The 13,743-nt window shown below is 53.1% G+C and overlaps 2 protein-coding genes across 2 annotated transcripts in view; one reads left to right on the forward strand and one right to left on the reverse strand.

Annotated features, from left to right (window-relative positions):
- The window catches only part of DVL2 (dishevelled segment polarity protein 2), an 8,149-nt gene extending 1,972 nt beyond the window's left edge, over positions 1–6,177 (forward strand). Inside the window, exons 2-15 of the mRNA XM_004684684.1 lie at positions 764–833; positions 1,134–1,279; positions 1,407–1,516; positions 1,638–1,773; positions 1,867–1,957; positions 2,104–2,173; positions 2,277–2,416; positions 2,505–2,581; positions 3,162–3,229; positions 3,386–3,514; positions 3,633–3,764; positions 3,897–4,076; positions 4,801–5,019; positions 5,158–6,177. Of these exons, the coding sequence (XP_004684741.1) occupies positions 764–833; positions 1,134–1,279; positions 1,407–1,516; positions 1,638–1,773; positions 1,867–1,957; positions 2,104–2,173; positions 2,277–2,416; positions 2,505–2,581; positions 3,162–3,229; positions 3,386–3,514; positions 3,633–3,764; positions 3,897–4,076; positions 4,801–5,019; positions 5,158–5,606 (2,017 nt within the window). The 3' untranslated portion in view covers positions 5,607–6,177. The remainder of the gene's footprint in view (positions 1–763; positions 834–1,133; positions 1,280–1,406; positions 1,517–1,637; positions 1,774–1,866; positions 1,958–2,103; positions 2,174–2,276; positions 2,417–2,504; positions 2,582–3,161; positions 3,230–3,385; positions 3,515–3,632; positions 3,765–3,896; positions 4,077–4,800; positions 5,020–5,157) is intronic.
- A 71-nt stretch (positions 6,178–6,248) lies between these two features.
- ACADVL (acyl-CoA dehydrogenase, very long chain) lies at positions 6,249–11,570 on the reverse strand. The gene is made up of 20 exons (XM_004684690.2): positions 11,421–11,570; positions 11,270–11,345; positions 10,949–11,017; positions 10,786–10,858; positions 10,602–10,666; positions 10,353–10,487; positions 9,800–9,944; positions 9,423–9,552; positions 9,196–9,321; positions 8,638–8,836; positions 8,292–8,396; positions 7,776–7,862; positions 7,620–7,682; positions 7,444–7,545; positions 7,261–7,358; positions 7,112–7,184; positions 6,953–7,025; positions 6,799–6,871; positions 6,626–6,701; positions 6,249–6,551 (listed from the first exon to the last, which is right to left on the reverse strand). The coding sequence occupies exons 1-20, from the start codon at positions 11,480–11,482 to the stop codon at positions 6,411–6,413; spliced, it is 1,971 nt and encodes a 656-aa protein (XP_004684747.1). The 5' UTR covers positions 11,483–11,570; the 3' UTR covers positions 6,249–6,410.
- Positions 11,571–13,743: the final 2,173 nt, after the last annotated feature.

Raw genomic sequence — 13,743 nt, forward strand, 5'->3', positions numbered from 1 at the left:
GAGAGAGAGAGAGAGAGAGAGGGCAGACAGACAATGAGACTGTCTCTTCAGGGTTGATATTCTTATAGTTCATATATTTATCCCATTAGTCAACAAATACTTGTTAACACCTATCAGCTGTCAGGGACTGCTCTGCTACATGGACATATTATTGAAAAGAATGGATATTAATAATTTAATGTGGTATTTGAAAACAGGCAAGCCCAGGCACAGTGAGGGACCCACAGGAGAGAGGATCCTCCTCCAAAGCCTGACTTTAAGGTCTTTTAGGTGGAGTAAATTGTTTAGGTGCTGTTTGTGTCACATGAAGCACAGGGGAACGAATGGGAACGAGAAAGCACTCTTTGGCCTAATGAGCATCAGGCAAAGACAGCATAGTTAGATAACTATCTGCAAGTGAGTTAGAGGAAACTAAGGGAAGACAAGAGTAGACACTTAGAAGAGGACCAAGCCTTTTTTGGGGAAGATATATGGGGAATAGGTTGAAGGTTGGGATGCCATCACGAAGGCTGCTAGGGGTGAACCTTAGCGATGACCTTTGAATTTCAGCTGAGAGGTTTGAATCTGATTAGGAAGTCTTTGGAGTGACACTGAACCTCAGGATGAGCTGGGGAGAGGAGGAGAAGTAAGGAAAGGGCATTGAATTTGGAAGATCTTAGATTTAAGAGGAGAGGACTTGGATAGTTCTCATTTTTCAGGTGAAGAAGTTAGGGAGTAGGGGTGCTAGTCCTCTCTAATTGACGTTTACCTTGTTTCTTGGCAGTGTGGTGAAGGAAGAAATTTCAGATGACAGTGCTCGCCTCCCCTGCTTCAACGGAAGGGTGGTATCCTGGGTAAGGGGCCCTGGCTCTGAGGCCCAGCCCCTCTGCATTGCTGAGCTCCTCCAAGTGTCACTTTATTCTGTAGCTCTCTTCCTGCTTGGTTGCTAGAGGCCCTGGCTCTTTGCCACCCTGCCTGTTTGAAGGGCCAGCTGGAGCCCCACAGGCTTCTGGAGCTTCTGTTGGGCTGCTTTATTGTGTTTTAGTTTCAGAACCTGTCCCCTTTTTTAGACCTTTCAATTTATTCTCCTATGCCATATATCTCACTTCCCAACTGAGCCATTTTTTTTCTCTAAATAACTTGCACCCCTTTAGCTAGTGTCATCAGATAACCCCCAGCCTGAGATGGCTTCCACAGCCCATGAGCCTAGGGCAGAACTGGTGCCTCCACCTCCACCACTACCCCCTTTGCCACCAGAAAGGACCAGTGGCATTGGGGACTCCAGGCCTCCATCTTTCCAGTGAGTACTCAGGATTCTAGTCCAGGGGAGAGAAATGAAGTCCATATCTTCTGGGAGGGGAAGCCAAGCATTTGGAGTTGCAGCCCTGCCCCACTGACTTGACTGGAAACCATCTCTGCCCATCTAGCCCTAATGTGTCCAGCAGCCGTGAAAATCTGGAGCCTGAGACAGAAACAGAGTCAGTAGTGTCTTTGCGACGGGAGCGACCTCGCAGGAGAGACAGCAGTGAGCATGGTGGTGAGAGGGCCTGTCCCGAGCCTGGGTAGATTAGAAGTTGGGGAAAGGTTGGGCCAAATCTATGCTTTGATGGGGGTCAGGAGCCTGAGGTCTGGTTCCTGAGGTATCTGTTCATATCCAGTGGGGGGCCACCGACCCAGTGGCCCTTCGAGGCTGGAACGCCACCTGGCTGGGTACGAGAGCTCCTCTACCCTGATGACTAGTGAGTTGGAGAGCACCAGCCTGGGGGACTCGGATGAGGATGACACCATGAGCAGGTAGGGCTCCCCTGATCTGTCCTCTTCCAGCTAGTCCTCTTATCCTTTCCTTGACCACATCACCATATGCCCTCTCTCGAAACCTCTCCTCAGGTTTAGTAGCTCCACGGAGCAGAGCAGTGCATCCCGCCTCCTTAAGCGTCACCGACGGCGGAGGAAACAGCGACCCCCCCGCCTGGAGAGGGTAAAGGGTTCTTCTGGGACAGCTGGTCCTTAGAGAAGTTGAGGCCGTGGGTCTTGGTTTGGGCGCTACAAGGGCATCTACAGTGAGAATCACAGAACTTGTCCCTGGGTTGTTGAAGGCACCTTTTTACCTTTTTCCTACTACAGACCTCCTCCTTCAGCAGTGTCACCGACTCTACAATGTCTCTCAACATCATCACAGTCACCCTAAATATGGGTAAGGAGGGAGCCTGGGGTTGGGGGTTGGGAGGACCTGGTTTCCAGGACTCCTGGGGGTCATGTGGCTGGGGCTTCCCTGGTCACATGGACTCCCTCCACAGAGAAGTACAACTTCCTGGGCATCTCCATTGTGGGCCAAAGCAACGAGCGGGGAGACGGTGGCATCTACATCGGCTCCATCATGAAGGGTGGGGCTGTGGCTGCTGATGGGCGCATCGAACCAGGGGACATGCTTCTGCAGGTGTGCTGGGGTAGGGCCACCAGCGTGACCCAGGTAGGGGCTTCTGGCCTCGTCTGCCCTGCCTCTGACCCATTCCCTTGTCTTGCAGGTTAATGACATGAACTTTGAGAACATGAGCAACGATGATGCAGTTAGGGTGCTGAGGGACATTGTGCACAAGCCAGGGTGAGCCTTTGCTGCTGTTGGGCCCATAGTCCTTTTGGTTTTATCTTTTCTCTTTTTTGTAATTTTGAAAGCAGTAAAGCTTAACATTCACCTAAGACATAAGACAAAACTCGTAACTATGAGTAGTCGAGTGATATGAATAGTACCCATGTCACTGTGGCCTGGATCATGAAATAGAAAATTGTTCCCAGAATTTCCCCAAGTGTCCCTTTCTGTTCCCAGCCTCATTTTCCCGATAGGTGATAAGTTCTCTTCTGATTTTGGTTGAGTGAAGAATAAAGATAATCTCTACCTCATTTAGTAGTTATACCACCAATTTGTGTATTGTTAAATAACGCGATGTAGTTTTGCCTGTTTTTGGGCTTTTCCCTGAATAGAACTGTACAGTGTTCTCTAGTCATAAGTGCTGTTTGAAGAGTAGTCACATTGACGCTTCATCCACATGGTGGTGCTATCCACCCTCACTGTCTGCTCAGCCATGTCTGCTCTTTCTTCTCTACCTGTCTGTTCCTCCACCCATTCTCATTCATTAAGTAGGCCTTCCACAATCCTTGCTTGACTGGTCTTCTCTTCCTCACAGCCCCATCGTGTTGACCGTGGCCAAGTGCTGGGATCCCTCTCCACAAGCTTATTTTACTCTTCCCCGAAGTGAGTCATGGCCAGAAAGGCCTTTAGGTCACAGGGATTGGGTGGAGAAAGGGCTAAGGCAGAGGTGGGACAGGCATTGAAGTTAAGAAAGGAAAGGGCTGGCTTTTTGGGATCTGCAGTTGACTATCTTGGTGGCCTTCTCTTAATCTGTCCCAGATGAGCCCATCCAGCCAATTGACCCTGCTGCCTGGGTCTCACACTCTGCTGCACTGACTGGTACCTTCCCAGCCTATCCCGGTTCCTCATCCATGAGCACCATTACATCTGGGTCCTCTTTGCCTGATGGTGAGCCCCAGACATGCCTTACCCCAAGCTCCCTGGAAGGCCTTCCAGTTGTGGTGATTGATCTCTTTCTGTTGTGTGACCTGTGTCCTACATCTGATTACCCATTGTTTCCTGTCAGGCTGTGAGGGCCAAGGTCTCTCCATCCACACAGACATGGCATCTGTGACCAAGGCCATGGCAGCTCCAGAGTCTGGACTGGAAGTTCGAGACCGCATGTGGCTCAAGATCACCATTCCTAATGCCTTTCTCGGTATGGCTGTTTCCTGAGCAGAGGGCGTGGGGTTGGGGAAAGGCGGCCAAGGCCTGGAATGGGCCAGGCAGGGATGAGGACGGGAGCCAGAAAGGAGAACCGGAGGCCATTCTCTGCTCTGGGTGATTCCAGGCTCTGATGTGGTTGACTGGCTCTACCATCACGTGGAGGGCTTTCCTGAGCGGCGAGAGGCCCGCAAATATGCCAGTGGGCTGCTTAAGGCGGGCCTCATTCGACACACCGTGAACAAGATCACCTTCTCTGAGCAGTGCTACTACGTCTTCGGAGACCTAAGTGGCGGTTGTGAGAGTTGTGAGTCCCTTTGTCCTAGCCCTGGGAGAAGAACTATGGCTGCCTCGTCTTGCCTCTTCCAACTCCAGCAGACCTAGCTTAGACAACAGCCAGGGTCATTGTGTCCTGCACTTCACCCTGTGCTGATCTAGTTGGAGGACAAGTGGGGCTTAAGTTCACTACATTCTGCTGGACAAGCCGTGTGCCAGGGTGGGGTTGGGTTTGCCGGGGAGGTGCTTTTTCCTGAGTTTCATAAAAATAATACAGGACTTGTAGCCACTCTTAAGCCACTCTTGTTCTTTCCCTGATGGTAATGGCAGGTGGGGGAAGTTCCTGTCAGAGACATTTGTGATTCCATTTTAAACCCCCTTAATGGATGTTAATTTTCCTGTTTTTTCTTTATTCAATGTGTTGGTGTCCCAGTCTTTTTTTTTTTTTTTTTTAAAGATTTATTTATTTATTCATACAGAACTGTGGTACAGGCCAGAGATGTGGAGGGTGAGAGGATTCACCAGGGACAGAGTGGGGAGCAGAACAGGCAGGTCGACGTAGTACACTGCTGAGGGGAGCAGCGGGCGGGTCAGGAGAGGTCTGCCATGCCATGTGGTCACCTCTGGGGCAGGCGGGGATCGAACTCATGCGGAAGCAGCTTTAGATTCTCAGTGCTGTGCTTTAACCCGCTGCGTCACCAGGGAGGGCCTGTCCCAGTCTTTTAAAGCAGTGAGTCTGTTCTCTTGCTTTCCAGACCTAGTCAACCTGTCTCTGAACGACAATGATGGCTCCAGTGGGGCCTCGGACCAAGACACCTTGGCCCCTCTACCAGGGGCCACTCCCTGGCCCCTGCTGCCCACCTTCTCCTACCAGTACCCAGCTCCACATCCCTACAGCCCGCAGCCCCCACCGTACCATGAGCTCTCATCCTACACCTACGGTGGTGGCAGTGCCAGCAGCCAGCACAGTGAGGGTAAGTCTCTGCTGGATACTGGCACAGGGTCTGAGGAGGGGCCTGAGGGGAAACTAGGGAGGAGAGGTTGGATGAGTCTGGGGAGCCAGGGGACCCTCACCCAATGCTCAGTCGCCTCCATTCCTTCTCCCCCCACAGGGAGCCGGAGCAGTGGGTCAACTCGAAGTGATGGGGGGGCAGGGCGTACAGGGAGGCCCGAGGAGCGGGCCCCTGAGTCCAAGTCTGGCAGTGGCAGTGAGTCGGAGCCTTCCAGCCGGGGGGGCAGTGTTCGGCGGGGTGGGGAACCTGGTGGAACTGGTGATGGGGGTCCTCCCCCATCCAGGGGCTCTTCAGGGGCTGCTCCCAATCTTCGAGCCCACCCAGGGCTCCATCCCTATGGACCACCTCCTGGCATGGCTCTCCCCTATAATCCCATGATGGTGGTCATGATGCCCCCACCCCCACCTCCAGTCCCCCCAGCAGTGCAGCCCCCAGGGGCTCCTCCTGTCAGAGACCTGGGCTCTGTGCCTCCAGAGCTGACAGCCAGCCGCCAGAGCTTCCACATGGCCATGGGCAACCCCAGTGAGTTCTTTGTGGATGTCATGTGAGCCCACTGTGGGGCCCAGTTGGACGGCACTCGGTTTGTCCCGCAGTGCTTGGTGCTCCCGTTCTGGGTGTCTTGTCCATCACAGGCTCACTACTCCTCTGGTGCCTGGGCTCAGCCTCTCCTGTGGGCTGCTGCCTGTTGTGAGGCTGTCGCCACTGTGACTTAACCAGCAGTGCCTGGTTCCTCCCCTCCCCTCCGGGATGTACAAGGGACCTTTGTTTTTAGCTTTACTATTTCTTATAAGCCTTTGGGGGGTTAAAATAGGTTTTCATACATTTTTCAGACTATATTTTTAGTAGACATTTTCTCTTTTATATGAAGAATTCCTGTCTCTTGGGCCCTTTCTAACCCCAAAATGTGACCTCCTACTCTGTTCACCTAGTCAGCTCTGTCGTGCACAGAATGGGGCAGTGGTCAGTGGTACCCTGGGAGGAAGGGGGCCTATTACATTAGACAGAAGTGAAAGGAAGCTGGGGTGTTTGGTATTTGGGGGCTGTGTAGCTGCTTTTGTTATCCTATTTATTTTAGTTACATGTATAAAACACCAAAAATAAAAGCAATAGGGGCAAACTTCCCATGCCTCTGACTCCTTTCTTTGGGAGGGAGGCAGGCAGCGAGGTGAAGGAGATGTGGCAGCAAAGCATGACTTGTTAGGAACTTTATTTGTGAGGCAATAAGTGCTCCTTGTGAGCAGGCACACTCCTGGGGCAAAGCCCTTCAAGGCAGAAGCAGGGTCTGTGAGAATGGAGCCTGGGTTTTGGCTTGAGAGAAGGCACATTTTGGACGAGGCCCTGGCTGGGGGAATTCAGAAGCCAAGGGGGTTGTTGGTGACCACGCCACCCCGCTCCACCAAGGCTTTGGAGATGCTTTTGAAGTTCCGGAAGAGTTCCTGCTGCTGGGGGTCAGACTGCACAGCAGCCATGTTCTCTCGGATCCGTGCTGCGGCCTGCGGACAGAGGGGGTGGCATTTAGGCCTATGCCTTGAGCCTCTCACTTGCATATGGTAACCCAGAATCTCACCTCGATACACCAGCTGTCACAGAGCATTTTCTCATGCTGGGCTGTGGGGTAGCCTTCACTCAGGGATCTTGAGGCCCTGGTGGAAAGCAGGAGAAAAATCTGGGCTGTGAGACTAGCCCAGGACACCCTTCTGCCCACCCCTGCGGCTCAGGCGTTCCACACAACCTCCTCACCTGGAGAGAACCACCACCATGGCATAGAGGTCAATGGCACTGTCTGCCAGACGCTGCAGCAGAAACTGTTCATCTAACAGGTAGATGGGATGGGTAAGGAGGGGTCATTAGTTGGAGGGGGTGGGGTGGGAATGAGGTAGAGGAGTTTACTCACTGACAATGTCCTTCTTATGTTTTATCAGTTTGGCTTCCACCACAGTGGAAAACTGCTCCAGGGCTTGTACTGCCTGAAGAGATGAGGAAGGTACTCAGGTCTCAGAGGGGACCTAGCCCCACCAACCCTAGACACAGGCTGTCCCCCATGACTACTTACCAGCTCACCGCTCCGACTCAAGTCCTTGTGGATGACTCCACTGAGGCTCAGGCCACTGCCCAGCCCTGCCCGCCTGAGAGGAAGGGGGAGAGTAACTGGTGAGTTGCCACACCCTGCCTGCCCTGCCCTGGCCTGGCCCCTAAACTTACCGCCTCAACTGTTTGCCTGCCTCTCCTAGCAGAAGGCCTGCATTCCCAAAGGGATTCTTTAGGGCATTGCCAAGCCCAGACAGTTCCTTTCCTTTGTCCTGCGAGGGAGGAGAATATAACAGTTAGGACTGGCAGTCAGAACTTGCTGTGTCCCCTTCCCCCTCCTATTCTCCTTCCTCTCACCATACAGCCTTGTAGAGCCACAAACAGCCGCAGAATGTCATTCGTCCCCTCAAAGATCCGGAAGATGCGAAGATCTCGGAGCACGCGCTCTACACCTGGCTCCTACCGTAGGGGAAGAGAGATTACGGTCCCTGCTGAGACGAACCTCCCTACTTCCGCACAGAACCTTCCTGTACCTTCATGAAGCCCATGCCTCCCATGATTTGGATGCATTCATCTGTCACCTTCCAGGCTGCCTCCTAGAAACAGCAACAGTACCAAAACACATAAGATTGGTTTTTGAGTCAAGCTCAGAACAGGACTCTTCCCTCCCCACAGGCCTGGGACCTCACCGAGCCAAAGATTTTGCTGATGGCGGCCTCTATTTGAAAGTCCTTGGATCCCTGGTCCATGTTGGCACTCACCATGTAAGCCATGGACTGAGGTTGCATGGTTAGGACAAAGAAATGGAAATGAAAAAGGGTTGCCTCAGACTCCACCTGATCATCCAGTTCTCCTAGACCAGGTCTGACCTAGCTCCCCACATCTTTCTTGCATTCATTTTCTAACTCCATGTGTCAGGCACACTGAAATATTTGGGCCCTGAGTCAATTCATTAGGGGCTTCCAGGTATATTTGCTTTCTTGAAAGGGGTGAAGATGGTAGAATAAAGTCTGGGAACCTCTGGAAGTACCTCAGCAGAACATACGGCTTTGCCCCTGCTGCAGATGCTGACTATGCCTCCCCGCATCCCCTAGGGCATTGGTGTAAAGCTGGAGACCCACTGCCCCAGGTGCTGCTGGGGGTTGTAGTCTAACCGACTGAGAAGACTATAAGCTCTGGAAAGAAAAGGGTGGAGAGATCCTCACTTCGGTCACATATTGTAGCATAGCCATTCGGGCCAGCTTCTCCTGGATCAGCCCAAAGTTGTGAATTTTCTCTCCAAACTGGGTACGATTTGCAGCATGATCCACCTGGAAGAGAACACTTTTGTCCTGCTAGGCTCCGTAGGAGAGGGGCTGGGTTGGGCTTGGTGGGCTGGGCTATGGCCATAGCCAAAATTTCAGTCCAGCTGGATGGAGCCCTAACGTATGAGGTCTGAAGCAACTGGCAAGGAATGGGAGTCTCTGGTAGAGGGAGTACCCATAGGGGAACAGGGACACCTCGACAGGTGACTTAGAGTCAGACGAGCTAGGAACTCAGGCAGATACTCACCGCCTTAGCAATGATGCCTTTCATGGTGCCTGAAAGGGCTGCTGCCATGCCAAATCTTCCATTGTTGAGAATGTGCATGGCGACCTTGAAGCCACCCCCCACTTCTCCCAGCACATTCTCTGCTGGCACCCGCACTCCATCAAAGTACACCTCTGCTGTGTTTGAGGCCTTGATGCCCATCTTCTTCTCAGGGGGCCCACTGTGACAGGGCAGAGTAGAGAAACAGGTACATTCAACAAGTTGCCACAGGGAAAACTTTCCTCATTCCTTAGGAACCAGGACAAGCTACAACGCAGAGCCTCAAGGGATAGCCATTGTATCCTGCATAGCTTGAGGGCTGAGGAGGCCTGGCTATATCCTGCTAAGCATGGGTGGGGCTCATTGGTTGCTGACACCAAAACTTTAAATCATCTCTATACACAGTCTAAAGGGGAACATGATGTCCACTTGCTTTGGCTTTTGCACACAGTCCCAGAGTGACCTGGAATAGCATCTGCCAAGGAGCTCAGTACTACCCCTCCCCTGGCTCCACCCCTTTTTTTCCCCACACCCACTCACTGGGTAACACCACCAAAGCTCCTCTCCACCACAAAAGCTGTGATCTTCTCTTTCACGGCTCCTGTGGCTGTATCTGTAACTGGTGTCTTGGCAAAGACGGTGAAAATATCTGCCAGTCCCCCATTACTGTGGGAAAATGAGGGGGCAGTCAGGGTGCAGAGTACACAGCAGTGTGGCTTAGAGTTGGAGAGAGGTAGTGAGCAGGGGAAAAATGAGAGGAAGATTGCCTGATCCAAATCTTGCTTCCATTGAGGGTATAGTATTTTCCACAGGGGCTGGGCACAGCTGAGGTCCGGATAGAGGCTGCGTCTGACCCACTCGAGGGCTCAGTTAGACAGAAAGCGGCCAGAGTCTCCCCTGTCAGGGAGAGTGCTCTTTTATACCAGGTGCTGATGGACAAGGCCCCCAACTGTCCCCCCAGGGCAGTCCCCCCTGAACACCTTTGGCAAAATCTAATTTCACTTTCACACTTCCTCACTAGCATTCTGTGATGCTTTTCTAGACTCTTTCCCCAATGGACAAGCCTACCTATGTTGTACCACTGGCCTCACTTGTGCCCAACCCAGGCCACCCCCAATTTCTGGGTCTCCTAAGGCTGCCTCACCAGATGCCAGTTTGGGGAGGTATTTTTCCTTTTGGGCCTTTGTGCCAAAGAGCAGGATGCCTTTGAAACCGATGCTCTGATGGGCCCCCAGGGTGATGCCCACGCCAAGGTCATGCATGCCCACGATCTCCACCAGGCGCGCATACTGGAAGGGAAGCAGGAATCCAGAGCTGTAACTTGGCCCTTAGCAGTCAAGTGGGCAACAGGTCAGGACCTGGACATTCCCACAGAGTGGAGAGGGTGAGCCAAGAAAAAGGGCACAGCAAAGGACACTGACAGGGAATACTGGCGTCAGTCCCAGGTTTTGGTGGGAGGGAGTTCTACCCTATTGTCAGGCAGCCCCCCCGGCCTTAGAGTTCCATTAGGATTTGGGATCCTGAATGAGGATAGCTCTAGGGGACTGGGCATAGTGTTTATTTTGAGTGTGGGGACACTATACATCAGAGGGTCCTCATCCCACAATACCCCAAGGGCAATTTCTTAATAGAGATTTTAGGATTGAGCCCCACTGCCAAGCCACAATAGCTGGCAAGTAACTATGAGGTCTCCTTACCTGGGTGTTGCACAGGCCTACGCCACCCAGCTCACTGGGCACTTGCAGACCAAAGGCCCCCAGCTCCTTGAGGCCCTGTAAAGTAGTCTCCTCCACCTTCTCCATCATGTCATTCTTGGCTGGATCATTCACCTCCTGGGGAAGTCACAGGATTCCACATCCAGGCTCCCTTTAATTTCTCTAGCATCCCCGCCCCCTCACCCAACCCTCCCCTCCGTCAGGGACCAAGCCCTCTGTTCCCCAGCCCACCTCGAAGAAACGAGACACAGGTCCCACCAGCTCTTTAAGAAACTGTGTCTGCTCCTCATTGAGTACTGTATGGGAGTCAGGTAGGAGAAAGAAGAGTGGGCAGGTCAGCCTAGGCAGCAAGGCTAGCCACTGCCATCTTCGTCCTCCCCACCCCCAGCCACCCTCCAGGAGCTCCTTCCCTTACCGTCTGGGAACGGAAACACCTGATCGGTGGTGAGCTGGCCCTTGAACATACCCACAGCAAAGGACTTTGATTCCTGAACACGGACAAAGGGGATTTAGTAATCCTGCTGGGGTGGTTCTCCCCTAGCTGAACAACACCCAGCCTCCGGGAGGTAGACACGTACCGCCTTGGCCGGTTTTTCTCTGGTCGAAGCAGCATCGCTGGCGAGGGATTCAGTCTTGTCCAGAACCGCCTGGGGGAAGGGATAATTATCTAAACTTCCGAAATGCCAAGGAGAAGGGAAGAGCTGGGTACCGAGGCTGGGAGGATTCAGCGACCTTTCCTCCAGTTTTTGTCCCAGAGACGCCCTGGCCTGCCCTTTCCCCTACTTTCGGCGCCAGGCCGGCAGGCAGGTGACTGGCACCAGGAGGGAGACCCCTGCCGGCAGTAGGGAGGTGGGCGCCGAGGGGGACTCCCGCTCCCAAGGCCGCCGTCACTTACTTACCTCAGCGGCCCCATTGGCATAAGGTCGGCGAGCCGGGCCGGGCCGGGGCTGCCCCAGAAGCGCATTGGGCCGCAAGCTGTGGGGAGTGGGAGTTTAGCCGTGGCCCGGTGCCCAGGCCCGCTGTCCCCCGTCCCTCCTGTCATGCACACACCTTCCGCCCCCCAATCTCAACAGCTGCCGCCCGACGCGCGGATACATCCTCGCCGCCTGCATCTTCGACCAGCTCGGGACCCTGTCGCCTGAGCGCTGACCTACGTACTGGTCCGGTCTGCCAAAGTCTCAGCGCTCCCCACCCCTGAATCACGCTCCATCATGCACCGGGAGACCAGGGGGTGGGGCTTCCGGCCGCCAGCGCATGCTGGGACCCGTAGTCCCCCGCTCACCCCCGCCCCAGCAAGCTTGGTTGGGGAGGTGATCGCAGACGCCCCTGTTTCCCCCAAATTTCTTCATTTCACCTGTCCGAACTATCGTGTAGCTGTCGGAAGGGGTGATGGGGGTATGGACGGAAGAGGGCGAAGTATAGGCGACTGCAGGCAGAGGGGTAAAAGATTGACTGAAAGGAGGACTTCCAGAGAGGAGGGAAGAGAGAAGTGTTAAGGCAGAGGCAGTCATGGAAAGACAACCCATTGGGTTTCCTTGTGAACCTTTTGTGCAATCGTCTCAGTCAACACAAAAGAGGACTATGGTGTGGTAGGGAGCTCAAGTTGGGGCGTGTGTCCCGAGCATAGTCTGAGATCTAGGAGATAACTGTTCACTCTGGAAACACCGCAATTTTCACTGTAGGAAGGATCCCTCACCTCCATCTTTCGTGCCTTCCTCTTAGGTTCTGAGAGGCCTTTCTGAACAGAGAGAGGCCTCTGTGCCTCTCTCTGGCTTCTGCACCTTCCCAAAACCATGTGTTCAGATTAGACCTCTGGCAGAGGGATCCTTAAGCTTGAAAGGAACTGTAGAAATTCACATGTCCCCTCAATCCCCTCCCACACTTCTCTAGTCTTGGGTCAACAAGTTCCAGATAATTTATACTCCTCTTTCTGCCATTCCCTTTGGGGACAGGCCAGTACAGAGAGGACTGGACTTCCTTTCTTTTTCAGCTTGCCCTATGGGAGAGAGCCCCCTTGGAATGATCCTCTTCCCTAGTTCCTCATGAAAATGAAGTTAAGCCATGCCTGGCTTTGGGAAAGGGGCCATGGTGTGTAGGGCAAGCTGATGGTGGTCCTTGGGGACCTGGGAAAAATGGAACAGCAGTTGGTCCCGAGACTATTTACTTTAGCTAGTGGGTAGATTTGTGTGGGGAGAAGCCAGCTCAACCTCAATCCCAGCAGATTAGGGAGATTAAAGCAAGAGAACAGAAGGATGTCCGAGAGACCAAGAGGTGAAAAACAAAAGTCCTTGTGGAACTGAGATCTGGAACCAGAGTGGGGAGCTGTGAATCCCTTTGGGATTCCTCTCCTTAAACCCTTTCAGAGAATCTGGGTGAAAGAACTGAGACTGGGGAAGATGTGAGTGAGTGAACGTATTAGTCTCTCTCTTCCTTGTTTCAATACTCCCTCACTTGCATCTTGCCAGCTCCTAGATCAGCCCTTTGGCTCCTGGCACCCCCACTATTGAGATGGGCACCCTCTCTCCTCACAGTGCTGCATAGTGATCTCTTCCAGGCCTTGCTGGGTGAGTAGCCCTGATTTCCTGAGGGGCAATGGTGAAAAGGACTGGCTGGACTTGGGGGCTGTTTGGGAGCCTGGAGAGCATTTGTTTCAAGCAGGAGCCCCACTAAGGGTCATGCGGAGGACCATGGACTACAAGGAGCGTGTACAACCTTGGCTGGAGGAGCTTCTCCCTAGCCAGACAGACCAGAACAGATAATGGCAGGGTGGCCAGGGAGGCGGTTGGGGGAGGGTAACTCAATTCTATTCCTTTGACAGATATCCTGGACTATTATGAGGCTTCCATCTCTGAGAGTCAGGTAAGGGGGTGGGATAGGGGCCTCAGTCCTGAGGGAGTAGGCAGAGATGGAGGAGAGCAGAGTATTGCCAATATTAAACAGACCTGGGGGTCCTAGTAACAAAATCCTGAGTAAGGGGCACAGAGAATGGCACTGTCTCCATTCTGCAGCTTTTCTCCCTCCTGTTTGCCTCTTTTCTTTGCCTGTCCCAATTTCAGACTCTAAAGAGTCCAACACATAATTACTTTTCAGGCTTCCTCCTGAGAATTCAGAGGGAGAGCTAAGCCCCCAGGGATTCCCTCTTGGCAGCCCCTCCCTCAACCCCTACCCTCTGCCACGGCTTCTCCTGTATTTAAGCAACCATGGTTTTCTCAGCTCTTCTATGGGCACTTTCTCCTCTAAGAAATAAGATCCAGCTTCATAGTCTCTGCTGTCCTCGCTGGTAGCTGATCAGGTCTCCTTGTTCACCTCAGGGCCTCTCTGCTTTGGCTTCTAATGTCCTTTCCCATTATCCGGGTTCCTGCCAGCATTGAAG

Source organism: Condylura cristata, unplaced genomic scaffold (assembly GCF_000260355.1).
Source record: "Condylura cristata isolate star-nosed mole 26May11 unplaced genomic scaffold, ConCri1.0 scaffold00017, whole genome shotgun sequence".
Classification (NCBI taxonomy): domain Eukaryota; kingdom Metazoa; phylum Chordata; class Mammalia; order Eulipotyphla; family Talpidae; genus Condylura; species Condylura cristata.

What these genes read in the sequence shown, in the direction of transcription:
- ACADVL (XM_004684690.2), bottom strand. Translation starts at nt 11,482, where the DNA reads ATGCAGGCGGCGAGGATGTATCCGCGCGTCGGGCGGCAGCTGTTGAGA. An exon ending in TCAGCAAAATCTTTGGCTCG is followed by an intron (nt 7,683 to 7,775) that starts GTGAGGTCCCAG and finishes TGCTGTTTCTAG; the next exon opens with GAGGCAGCCTGGAAGGTGAC. An exon ending in ATGGTGGTGGTTCTCTCCAG is followed by an intron (nt 6,702 to 6,798) that starts GTGAGGAGGTTG and finishes GCTTTCCACCAG; the next exon opens with GGCCTCAAGATCCCTGAGTG.